Genomic DNA, 13,390 nt, shown 5'->3' on the forward strand with positions numbered 1-13,390 from the left:
GGATCTTCTGGAGGGGGTCTTCGGATTTGGTTGTCTTAAAATGACAATTAGACTATCTGTGGGATTCCAGTCCAATACCCAGAAGTAACCAGGAAATGCTTCCTAAGCCAAATTCTTTTCAAACGTTTAACTTTAAGCATACGGATAAATCTCTCTTCCACACCACAGAATTCATATTGATTTCAACGTACCGATACGGAATACAATGTTTTGGGAAGTGAACTGAGAACACTAAAACCTGCCAATTATGTCAAGCAAGCTTAGCAGATGGCCTTTGAATGAATGAAAGGAGGTGCGCACTGCAGTGAGTTCCGTATGAATCATTTACTGAATAAATACATGCAATAGCAAAATTAGATAAGCAAAAAAGGCAATTTGTAGTCAACCAACTACTCCTTCTTTTCTTTCCCCCAGTTGCTGCAGTCCTGATAGAGGGTTCAAAACAGGGAAGAATGTTAAATCCAAAAGTCAAATAACAGCTGCATTGGTGGTTAGATTACAACAGCTCTAAATACAGAATGTAGCAAAAGACTGCACCGAACAGTTTCAATACCACATACAGACGGATAAATACAGAGGACAAAGCTTGGCTTTCAATATATGAAATATTTAAGCTTTTAAGGCACAGGATAGAAAACACAGAAATCTAGTCTGATGATACTCAGTCCTTGATTTGCTCATTGGAACTTCATCATATTCATCAATCATTTCCTCATCATTCTTCAATGAACCACCATTAAACTGTGAACAGAATATTCATACATTCAGCTTCTATGTACCAAAGGCAGAAAAAATGTTTTAGTAATCATTCAGATTTTGGTCCAGTTTTTCAAGAGAACTCCATCGCTTTACTGCAGCTACTCCAGTATGATATCTCACACTGCATCAATTCAATTTTTTGAAAGTTTTTTTTTTTAAAACAACATAGCCTCATGCAAGAGACGTGGCCATGTTGGAAAGAACGCTGTAGATAGTGGGGAAGAAAAAATTACTTACTTCAAGTTACTGGTGGCCTTCATTTTTCCTCAAACTTTTATTCCTTTGCCAATTTCAGTTTTTGATTGCAAAGAGAAGCCCAATTGTGCTGGATCATTCTGTGTACATTTGCTGACATTATAAGCCTCCTCTTCTCACCACACTCTCCCTTGTTAGTAGAGTTGAAATGCAGCTTTAGAAATTACTACTTAAGCAATGCCACCAGACAATACTCCTACTTACTGATGTCACTTTAAGCCACAACAAAATGCAAAGGTTAGAAGATCTCTTGGTTTTCTTCAGTAAGACTTCACTTCATGGGGTTTTTTTCAGCTTTATTTTTCATAAGTATAGTTTATTTGTCATAATTATAGTTAATGGCTGAGTGTTCTTCCTCTTGCATGTTCTTCCTTCTTAGATTTCCCTCAAGGTTGTCATGCAGTAAATGCATTTCTGTCATTTAAAAGGAAGTGAGGACCATGAACCTAAGCTGTTATGATAAGCGGACTTTTCACAGAGTTAGTCATGCTATTCTGTATGAAGCCAATGTCTGAATGATGCTATAAAGTCTGCCTAACGAGGCATATCCAAAATAAAACATAGGAGAAGCATACATACCCATGTGCGTGTACATCACACCGAAATATAAATGAAAACTGATTCTTAAAACGTGGTACAAACAGTCTGCTACATATATTACAGGCACTTTGGTATCCTTAGTAGTGTAGTTACTTATAGGGCGCAAAGGGAACATCTTCTATACAAGCTCCAATGAAGAGTGCTTCTTGTGGAGAATTTCTTCAAAACTGTCTAAGCCAGAGTTAAAATTTTGTAAGTTCAATTATAAAGCTAATTTCCTTAAACTTTATTCACCCATAAAAATCATTTGTGGCCAGAAGACACTCTTAAGACTCTCAAAGTTGTGACAAAGTGTTATTTTATTTTCAGAAAGGAATTGCATATATATCAATATGGTGCGCGGCTACTATCTGCCATGGAACTATGCAATTTCTTGGGTTAAAATACAAAAATGTATATTTTCATTAAAACCATCTGAGGAAGTTTTCAAGAAAATTTGAATAAATATAATTAATGCCCCATTGATTCTGTTCTGAAAGCAACAGTGAATAAAATGTTCACATTCAAACCATCAAGTCCATTTTTGGAAACTGTTCTTGCATTTCCTAGGCCTGTAAAAATCATATGGAAAAAGCTACACTGATTAGAAGATACATTTGATTTTAAAGGACTCGCTGATGTTCTTTCCTGCATTATCGTAATTCAGAAGCACTGTGTATCAGCTTCAGCGCTGCTTTTGCACACGCTCTGTCCTCCCATTCTGCACTGCCAGATTCCTTAGTGATGATGTGTGAATGAATCAACTTTGGAACTGGTACTTTCAAAAAGAATGCTGTGGCAGATGAATGCAATGCGACTATTACGCGCATGGATCCAAAAGAGAGAACTGCTCCAGGCACCAGTACTGATCGTACTGAAATAACTCTGAAAGAATCAAGCAGAAATCCAGAAGTTTCCATAGTGTGAGCTCATATTGGCTGGCATTCTAAAATACCAATTGTAAACATGCCTTAAAAACCCAGTTATAAACTGTTCCCTATCCGTAGCGATCAATGTGACATCACACCAGCGTTATATCAGAGCGGCTGCCGAATCCTAATTCATTATACATTTTAAGCATACTGTTGCATAGGCAATTTCCTGGCATTGTGGATGGGGCGAATAAACCTTTAATAAGAAGCGGTGAGTGGAAAAAACATGGTACTACTGAAGCATTCAGTTTCATATCCTGGATGAATATACTGTGTTTTCAGTGTATTGATGATCTTATATATAAATATATATATATATATATCTTCATTTGTGAATTATATGCATTATCTGAATGAAATTCAAAGAATACATTTATTTCAATATAAATATTAAAGGTTAATATTTTGTAATTTCCCTTTTTTGCAAACCTTTAATCACAGATCATTACATCAACACCTTTCATTTTTTAAAAATAAGAAACCTTTAAATCCATATTATTAGTATGATTAAGACCATTTTGCTATCCAGACTATTCTCAAGACATTGTCTTAAGGTTTTTATATCATACTTTTTCAAAGAAAATAGATTGTTTTCTTTGACATTTCCTTCTGCCTTCATACCACTGAGGAAAATGCATTTTAAAAAATAGTTATCTATTTACATGGCAGACACCTTGGTGAGACACTAATAAGATAGGAAAAGTGACAGACACTCCACTTTTCTTAAGGATAGAAATGCCATAACAGGATCTATTGAAACAAATGTTTACTCTACAAACCCTATTGCACATTAAAATTGCTGTAACAAATGAAAAAAAAATGGTTTACAAGTAAGCTGACTTAAGTCTACAATAAAATGTCAAGGTGTTATAAAACTGTTGGGGAGTGGTGATGGGCCAAATAACTAAGAGTTATAAAAAATAATATTGGTACAATGCTGATAAAATATATAAAGATTGGCAAAGATATGCTAACAGGAGCTTCTGGAACCCAAGATTGCCTAAGGTGCAACGTGTGGTCTTGTCCCATCCTCAGTCAAATCATACCTATAAAACAAACGGAAAAAAAAAACAGTTAAGTCTTACCCAAACTTTCAGGTAACACTGAAACAGCATCATCCTTGTGACTGTACTTACCACTGAGTACAATTTTTGGAAAGTTCTTCTGAAGCCAGCGGTATCAATACCTGTAAGAAGAAGCAGCTAAATTATGACAGGAGATTCTGTGTGCTTTCATTTTGGGGAAAGCAATCCTAGATTCTGGCTTTGAATCCTAAGCCCCTGAATTGCATAAACTCATTGCTCATCAAAGTCTGGTCTCTGATTCCAATACGATGTTAACCACTTCACTGACTGACTCTATTTTATAAATATTTTTCATAGCTTCCTCTCCACATGCACGGATCTTAAATGTTTAGAAGAATATTCTGTCTTTTTTAAAAAGAACAAGAACATACATCAAACAAGCAAAAGGTAATGTCTGAGATTCTTTCAACACGAATCTTTATAAATCAGCTAAATGAGATCTTACTATATAGAATGCATAAAGGAAAAAAGTAAGCAATTCTGTTTCAGAATCTGAGCTATGTAAAGTTCATGGGATTACTGTTCCAAAAGGAGGAATTAACCTCCTTTGGAAGCTGATGTGTTAGAATATTTCAATTCACATTTGTTGGCCACATTATCCAAGCACCTGAGTTTTTACATCTGTGACTCACCTTACCAAGCAGACCTTTATCTTTGGACAAGAAACCTCCACTGTTCTTCACTGCAACATCTAAGGTTCTTCTCTGTAGATCAGACAACGAAACACTGAAATCAAATCTGAGAAGGGAAAAATGTTTCAGACAGAATGTAATAAAAGTACTTTGAAATCTGTGTACAGGAGATCTATAGTTTGGCTATTATTTGGTTACAGGAACTTGAAAATCTGCAAATGTCTGAGATTACAACTGATCAACTACATAATGAACATTTCTCTCTGCAAAATTACTTGCATTCCACTGTTTCTGTGCTCATTTTAGTATCTATTTTTCCCCAAGGCATGGCTCCAAGTTCTACTTTGTTAAATTAAAATATTTATATCAATTAACATTCAACTGATTAGGCTTTTTTGACAACTTATTTTCTACACAAGAATATTTTGATTGTGTCTGCACTGGTATAAGACCCATTATTTACAATCGTATTTATAGAGGTGGTAACAAAATAAACCATGGGCTGCTAATGGGCTACAAACTGCATCTATTTTTGTCTTCCTGCACTGCACTTCTAGTAACCCCATTTCTAAATGACTTCTCAAAGGTCATTACAAGTCATGTTTCAGTACAAACAAAGTAATTTTAATCATTTCCCCAACTCTATGCCATAAAATCAGCACATGGAGATTGCGACATACGCCTGATCAAACACTGGATTCAAGTTCTTCTTTGAAACGCTTGTTTTTCTTCTTCCCGATCTCCTCTTGTCTGGCAATAAATACATTCGAACATAGGGGTCAGAGCCTTCTTCTGAAAAAGCGATTAGATTTCTATAATCAAAGAATACAAAATATCCAGATCAGATTTAACGTAAAAAGCAGCACTTCTGCAAATTTTGGCAATGCTCTGTCAAGACACCTTTCGCCTAGATTCACTGAACTCTCCTTTCCCAATTGCCTGGATAAAGGCACTCACCCTGGATTCCCAGAGAGAATCTTGGTTAGTCAGAGTTGCAGTTAAACTGAGAGATTTAATTAGAGGAATAAAGCTCAGCATTTTTGATAAGATGAAAGCAAAGAGAGCAGAGCCTTCCTAGTTCTCCAGCATAGCCTTCTTGTAGATAAATTGACAAATGCAAGAAATACATAATATGATCACCTGCATGTGTGCACCACCACCATAAGTTTGTTTCTCTGCGAACTGTGACGAATTGTTAACTGGATCTGTCCCAACGGAGACTGTCCCAACGTTGTTCCACTATGAAAATCAGGTTAATACGAACTGTCAATACTGAATTTCCACAATGACAAAACAACAGCTCTTCTGTTCTGATTTTGTAAATATTTTATATCCCAACGACAGAAATATGAAATAAATAAATATTCAATAAGGATACTACAGTACTGTTCTAACCCACCTGTATACATAGACAAGGTTAGTGTGGTGCTACGTGCACAATCCATTCTGATTTTCCAGACACAATAAAATATAACATTACTGAATAGGAAGTGGTCGCTGATTTGTGAGGACATGTTTTGGTCTAGAGATGTAAAAATATAGAACAAAGGCTGCTTATTGTACTAAAAACGGGGGGTGGGGTAGGAAAATTGGCAATATATAAATTGTGGGGCAGCGGGACTGGTGCTTTTTAAACTTGCAAATAAGTATCTGAGTCAGGGTGGACACCTCGGTGAAACTGTCAACTCAGTGTGCAGCTGCCATAAAACAAAATGCAAATTTTATGCTTGGAATCATTAGGAAGGGAACAGAAAATAAAACCGCCAATATAAGAATGGCCTTAAAGCAAACTGCGATGAGACTGCACTTGGAGTACTGTGTACAGTTCTGGTTGCTGCTCCTTAAGAAGGATGTTGTAGAGTTGGCGGGGCGGGGGGGGAGGCCGGGAGCACTTCCCTTATGAGAAAAGGCTAAAGGACTGAGATTCCCTAATTTGGAATCAAGGAGGGTAAAAAGAGACATAGCAAAGGTACATAAATTCATGCAGGGCTACCCATTGAAATTCAGTGCAGGTAGACCCAGGAGGAAATCCTTTTTCATGGTGTGTGTAATTAACCTGTGGAATTCACGACTAGCAGCCAGTTTAGATAGTTTTAAAGGAGAATGGGAGAAATTCATAGAGGATTAGGTTATCAGCATCTATAAGTAGTCCTTGTTACCAACTGCCTCATACAGTGATTGTTCGCAGTTACGACAGTGATGAGAAAGTAATTTGGTGACCAATCCTCACACTGATGACCTTTGCAGGTCGGTAAAGCAAAGGAAAGCTGAAGTAAGATCATAAGCACAGTTGTGGTTTCACTTAGCGACCACTTCACTTGATGACCAAGTTGCCAGTCCCAATTGTGGTCACTAAGCGAGGACTACCTGTACTAATATTGATGGTTGATTTGTTGTTCATTTGCTTCTGACTACCTGTGTCAGTTGGCCAGGACTGTCCATCAGTAACTGCTTTGTTAAGTTCTTGTAACTCATGCTTCTATCATTGGTGTTATAATCCAGCCTCGGTTTACTGCATCCTGAATGCATACCTCAAATAATGATTGATGGGAAGTAACCCAGAAAGAGTACAATCATTTCAAATTAATCAGGATTTTGAACATCCCAAATGCATCCAATCAGCTACTATGTGGCACAGAATGATGGACTAGATGGGTGTATGGCCTGATCCAGTACAGCCCTTCTTATGTCTTTATATATTCTTGAAAGCTACAAAACAAAATCTATACATACTGGTTTCCTCATAAATTTCATATGTAAATGGAGAAATAATTCTGGATATTATGAAAAGCATAATTAAAGGAAGCTAACAGGGAAAATGAATTTTCAATCTAAGTAAAAAAGAAATTCACTAGATGTCTTAGATCTGAAGATGAAGGATCCAAGTGATAAACTGTAGTCAATCATACTGAAATCTGACTCATTTTTAAAGGAGTCTACATATGGAAATACAATGTTAAGAATGCAATCCTTAAGTAAAGCACTCTTTGGATGCTACATATTCATTTCAAATGAGAAATATTTTTATTATCTATATGATGCAAGATAGGTTTTGTTCGCATTTGCAGAGGGTGCTAGTCAATGTCTAAGTGCACAATCCTTATTTTCAGACCTCAGTCTATGATTAATTTGTAAAGTGAGCCACTCAGAAAAAATGCAGGACCTGTCAACAAGTTTTTGTGTAACAACAGTCATACACATTTTCTGAAAGACCCACTGTACAGGTTTAATTTTAGTTTTATACCCTGACCAACCGTTATATTTATAATCAGGAAATAATTTTATTTTTAGTCATAATGGCTTTCAATACTGATCTGGCTCTCTCTAGTTTCCCTGTTTTGTCTACATTAGTTGACCTGTTCTGAAAATACATCGTTGGCGTAATTAAGCTTGATGGTAAGACAATGTCCTAGCATCAGTCTGACTGCTTGCAAGTGTTTATGATTATAAACCAGTATAAAAAAGAATTTGGGACTGTACTTTTCAAGTTGCCTCAGTCGCTGTCGCAGCTCCTGCGTGGCAATGGGCAGAGAGATGTCCGAAGCTATACTTGGAGTAGGTTCTTTGACTGAAAGGTGACTGGGAGAACAGCTCAGATTGGATGTCAGGAGACTGGAGGAACTTCTGCTGAGATCTGTTGGCCACTGTGAAGGAGGATGAGAGGGAAGACCTGTTTCCGCCCCGTCAGTCCTTTTATCAATATCCATTCCTGCAGAAGTTGGGGCTTTGCTCAAGCCAGCAGCTGGAGACATGGGGACCTGAGGCTTGAAAGTACCTTTCCGCCCGTCTTTGGAAACAGAAGGCCTCTTCACTTGGGCCGAGTGTTGGTGATCTGGAGATCTCTCTCGCTTTTCAAGAGAAAGGATCTAATAGCCACAAAACAAACAAGAGGGCCTTCATTCCTTCTTGCAGTTCAGAAGAGTTACACCTGTCATTGAATGGAGATTCAAGGGTTGCAAAGCCCAGCACTGGGGAGAAAGCTGAGGTACATGAACAGATTACCAGGGAACCAGAGCAGACCTAGAGAGTCACCTTTGAGGCTATTTTTCCTCTCTGTCCAACAGTTCTAAAGAAACATACATGGAAAATCCCATATGTGATTTATCAAGGAACTCTGCATAAACTAGAATGTTTGCCATTCATCCCCACTATTATGGGGAAAACAAAAGTCCACCTGAATTGAGTTAATTAATAGGAAATAGTTTATACTCTTCTTACATTTTACAGAAGGAAAGCTTTCAATGGAGCACCTACACATCTCACTTGGTGGAAGTTTCCATTTTAGTATGACTGTGGAGAATTAAAAGTACACACCAATCCAGCCTCTTCCATCTGTCAAGCACTGGCAACCTTGAGATTCCTCTCAATACAGTTATGATTTTTGCCACCAAGCTTTTTCAGAATCTCTCACAATCTGTCTTGGAGTTAATCCCTCAAAAGAATTTGTTTTGGATGGCTTTATAGGTACTCCATAAATTATAGACAAAAAGAGCAAGTGAGAGAGAAAGAGATGCAAAAATCCTATTTTTCCTGTAGTAGCTAAAATATTTACTGAGCTTGGCTGTTGCAAGATACTATTTAGATTACAATGTCAAGTATGAGAAGAATAGTATGAATCGTATGTGCTCCTACTTTTTATCATACACACACACATACATATATAGTGTAGGGATTAGGCAGTCTAGCATTTTCAGATGTTCTGGATACAATTTCCCAGAATCCCTGATCACTGGCCATTCTGGCTGGGGTTTATAGAAGGGTAATGCAAAACATCTGGGAGATACCAGGTTGCTTGTTCCTGGTGTATATGGTGTACTATGTGAGTAGTTCTATCTCATCAGAGAGTACCCTTGTTGATAGTTTGTTGCAAAGATAGTATCTGCCAATTACGATGGACTGTGTATCATTTTAAATTCTTGATCTTTCCACTTTAAAGGGATATATTTTGAGCTAAGGAACATTCCAATTGCAGAACTTCCTGTAGATTAAGCTGACATATGAAAAGGAATTGTTTCACGCTAAAATTAGACCACTGGGCATTTCTTCTTAATTCAATGGGAGAAAAATCTCCAAAGCTTTTAAGCAGAAGTCTTAATCAATCCAGGTATCAAAAATGAAGCATGGCAGTGACTGAGCTGCTGCACGCAAAACATTATGCTCCATCACTGAAATACAGACTCACTCTATGGAATACAGTGACAGTTTCACCACTGGCTGCAATTTTGATCTCAAGAATTTCCAATGTGCCACTCAAACAACTAATTACAGCTTGTCATTCCCGACCAACTACAGCTTATAAAACCTTTCCCTGTCTTTTTTTCTTTCTGCAAATATAATTTGCATATCACTACCACAATTCTTAAGTGCTCAATTTTTATATACATTTTAGGAAACTTTTATAATATACCCTGAGTGCAATCTTCATGTTTACAGTACTGTTTGGACCAGAATTGCTAAGATGAAATCTCTGATGCATAGTTAGATCTTCACTTGCAAGGAGCTGGTTAAGAGGAAGCTTAAAATTTCCCAAGGAGCACTGGTGTTGTTCATCCTTGACCTACAGAAGAAGACAAAAGAATGGTTACATTTAAGTGAAAACCTGTACTAAAAAGATTTGTTAAATTGCTGACTCTTTAATGTTAATTGACTTGATTCTGTTAGTTAAATGTTAGGCACCTTGGGTTTCTCTAATAAAGGAAAAGAGAATATTTAACAATAAATCAATAACAATGCCAATATCCATAGCTAAGCAGAACATATCTGCTTCCTATAGTCTGAGCTTCAGTGTACTGCCATTTTTTCTACCTATACACTCAAATGCACCAGTAGAGAAAAGCCAAATTTGCTGTGACCTTTATGCTATATTTACCATAAAGTAAACTTTACACTGTATTACATATACATTACAGAACAGATTTAAAAGGTTTTCTGATCACCTACGACAAATTTGTTAAGCAAATGATTCAGCACAGACAGAACCATTTCCAATTCCAAGATAGGATTCATCATCTATTCAGCAACACATTTGCACATTCAGCAACACATTTGCAAATTTTGAGTGTACATTTTTTTGCTGCAACACTCACAAGGCTGCAGCCACGCAGGCATTCTACCCTCAATGCTCAACAAAGAAGAATCCATCGATACCTCAAAAAAGCAAACAACTAGAGATGGCCTACCTCAACTTCTAGCTCTTGTCGTCGAGGATTATGAACAAAAAAAGTGAAATGCTCTTCCCAGACTGGTTCATTGGTCTTATAGCGGATCTGTTCAGAGGCAGGATGCATTCTTTATTAACTTATATGGCGAGAAACAAAGTCCATTTACAGACACAGAGACCTTCTTCTCCTTTCCCTCCAAGGACTGCATGCCCTTGGGCACAAGACAACAGTGAAAATGCCAGAGCTGGGTATTCAGCATACATGTGCATATACAGTGGGGCAAAAAAGTATTTAGTCAGCCACCAATTGTGCAAGTTCTCCCACTTAAAAAGATGAGAGAGGCCTGTAATTTTCATCATAGGTATACCTCAACTATGAGAGACAAAATGGGGAAAAAAATCCAGAAAATCACATTGTCTGATTTTTAAAGAATTTATTTGCAAATCATGGTTGAAAATAAGTATTTGGTCAATATCAAAAGTTCATCTCAATACTTTGCTATATATCCTTTGTTGGCAATGACAGAGGTCAAACATTTTCTGTAAGTCTTCACAAGGTTTTCACACACTGTTGCTGGTATTTTGGCCCATTCCTCCATGCAGATCTCCTCTAGAGCAGTGATGTTTTGGGGCTGTCGCTGGGCAACACGGACTTTCAACTCCCTCCAAAGGCTTTCCATGGGGTTGAGATCTGGAGACTGGCTAGGCCACTCCAGGACCTTGAAATGCTTCTTACGAAGCCACTCCTTCGTTGCCCGGGCAGTGTGTTTGGGATCATTGTCATGCTGAAAGACCCAGCCACGTTTCATCTTCAGTGCCCTTGCTGATGGAAGGAGGTGTTCACTCAAAATCTCACGATACATGGCCCCATTCATTCTTTCCTTTACACAGATCAGTCGTCCTGGTCCCTTTGCAGAAAAACAGCCCCAAAGCATGATGTTTCCACCCCCATGCTTCACAGTAGGTATGGTGTTCTTTGGATGCAACTCAGCATTCTCTCTCCTCCAAACACAACGAGTTGAGTTTAGACCAAAACGTTCTACTTTGGTTTCATCTGACCATATGACATTCTCCCAATCCTCTTCTGGATCATCCAAATGCTCTCTAGCAAACTTCAGACGGGCCCAGACATGTACTGGCTTAAGCAGGGGGACACGTCTGGCACTGCAGGATTTGAGTCCCTGGCAGCATAGTGTGTTACTGATGGTAGCCTTTGTTACTTTGGTCCCAGCTCTCTGCAGGTCATTCACTAGGTCCCCCCATGTGGTTCTGGGATTTTTGCTCACCATTCTTGTGATCATTTTGACCCCACAGGGTGAGATCTTGCGTGGAGCCCCAGATCGAGGGAGATTATCAGTGGTCTTGTATGTCTTCCATTTTCTAATTATTGCTCCCACAGTTGATTTCTTCACACCAAGCTGCTTGCCTATTGCAGATTCAGTCTTCCCAGCCTGGTGCAGGTCTACAATTTTGTTTCTGGTGTCCTTCGACAGCTCTTTGGTCTTGGCCATAGTGGAGTTTGGAGTGTGACTCTTTGAGGTTGTGGACAGGTGTCTTTTATACTGATAACAAGGTCAAACAGGTGCCATTACTACAGGTAACGAGTGGAGGACAGAGGAGCCTCTTAAAGAAGTAGTTACAGGTCTGTGAGAGCCAGACATCTTGCTTGTTTGTAGGTGACCAAATACTTATTTTCCACCATGATTTGCAAATAAATTCTTTAAAAATCAGACAATGTGATTTTCTGGATTTTTTTTCTCATTTTGTCTCTCATAGTTGAGGTATACCTATGATGAAAATTACAGGCCTCTCTCATTTTTTTAAGTGGGAGAACTTGCACAATTGGTGGCTGACTAAATACTTTTTTGCCCCACTGTAAATACAGGTAGCCCTTGACTTATGACCATTTGTTTAGCGACCATTCAAAGTTATGACGGTGCTGAAAGTAACTTACGACTGGTCCTCGCATTACGATCATCACAGCGTCCCAGTGGCCATGTGATCGTGATTCAGGCACTTGGCAATTGTCGTGCATTTACGATGGTTGCAGTGTCCTGCAGTCACATGATCACCATTTGTGAACTTCCTAGCCAGCTTCCAACAAGCAAAGTCAATGGGGAAGCCGGAAGGGAAGGTCGCAAGTTGTGGTCACGTGATATCTTGCTTAACAACCAGTGATTCATATAATGACCGTGGCAAAAAAGGTCGTAAAATGGGGTGCAGTCACATGATGCCTCACTTAACAACCACACTACTTAACAACAAATTTTCTGGTCCCTATTGTGGTTGTACATTGAGGACTACCTGTACACACAAATGTCAAAGTGATCTGCACCGGGAGATAGTACCTCGCACTGTCCACTGGGCTTTGCCCGCTCAGTGCAAATTACAGTTATCAGATATACCTTCATCCAGATTAGACCTGTGGAATGGGCAGCAGAATAGCTTTAAACTTTTGTTTTACCCTGTACACCCAATCCAGATCAGACACCTAGCACCTGCAATTTGCAATTGGAAAGGAAAAAAAAAAAAGATGGACATGAAGGATATTCTCCTCTTAAAGCAGCTTACAAGCACAGCCTTCTTGATCCAAAGGAGCTCACAGCAGTGTATGCATTTAAGAAAGAGCATGACACCCATTCCTTCCACACCAGGATTCTAATTCAGATCCAAGTGCCTGCAAATTGCTTGGGGGGTGGGTGGGCGGGGGTTCCATTAGCTTTCAAAGAAAATGTTATTTTGACACAAGACTGATGTATGGTCCTATATACAGGAAACATGGAAAAATTAGGATGGTGTGAACTATTTTGCCTTACAGAAGTGGGCAAAAGCTGGTAAAACTTACCTTACTTTCTTGTGCCTTATGTCCAACAGTCATTAAGACAAGGGGATTTGGATTGCTGTTTATTTTCTTCCCTGACTGAAAATGTAGAAAACAGATTCTATTACTCTTATTTTCTCTCCATCCACATTCCTTACAAAACTGTG

General features: G+C 38.5%; 1 protein-coding gene across 2 annotated transcripts in view; it reads right to left on the bottom strand.

Moving 5' to 3' along the window:
* Window positions 1-305: 305 nt before the first annotated feature.
* The window catches only part of ESYT2 (extended synaptotagmin 2), a 69,289-nt gene continuing 56,204 nt past the window's right edge, over window positions 306-13,390 (bottom strand). For both annotated transcript variants that reach the window (XM_088150835.1, XM_007431295.4), the window contains 9 exons: window positions 13,248-13,322; window positions 10,422-10,508; window positions 9,650-9,799; window positions 7,723-8,108; window positions 5,383-5,481; window positions 4,923-5,054; window positions 4,243-4,348; window positions 3,662-3,711; window positions 306-3,571 (listed from right to left, as the gene is read on the bottom strand). In XM_088150835.1, coding sequence (XP_088006961.1) covers window positions 3,526-3,571; window positions 3,662-3,711; window positions 4,243-4,348; window positions 4,923-5,054; window positions 5,383-5,481; window positions 7,723-8,108; window positions 9,650-9,799; window positions 10,422-10,508; window positions 13,248-13,322 — 1,131 coding nt within the window. In that variant the 3' untranslated portion in view covers window positions 306-3,525. The remainder of the gene's footprint in view (window positions 3,572-3,661; window positions 3,712-4,242; window positions 4,349-4,922; window positions 5,055-5,382; window positions 5,482-7,722; window positions 8,109-9,649; window positions 9,800-10,421; window positions 10,509-13,247; window positions 13,323-13,390) is intronic.

Source organism: Python bivittatus, unplaced genomic scaffold, assembly GCF_059951505.1.
Source record: "Python bivittatus isolate LINGU-HERP-01145 unplaced genomic scaffold, Pbiv_v1 ctg000610_np1212, whole genome shotgun sequence".
Taxonomy (NCBI): Eukaryota; Metazoa; Chordata; class Lepidosauria; order Squamata; family Pythonidae; genus Python; species Python bivittatus.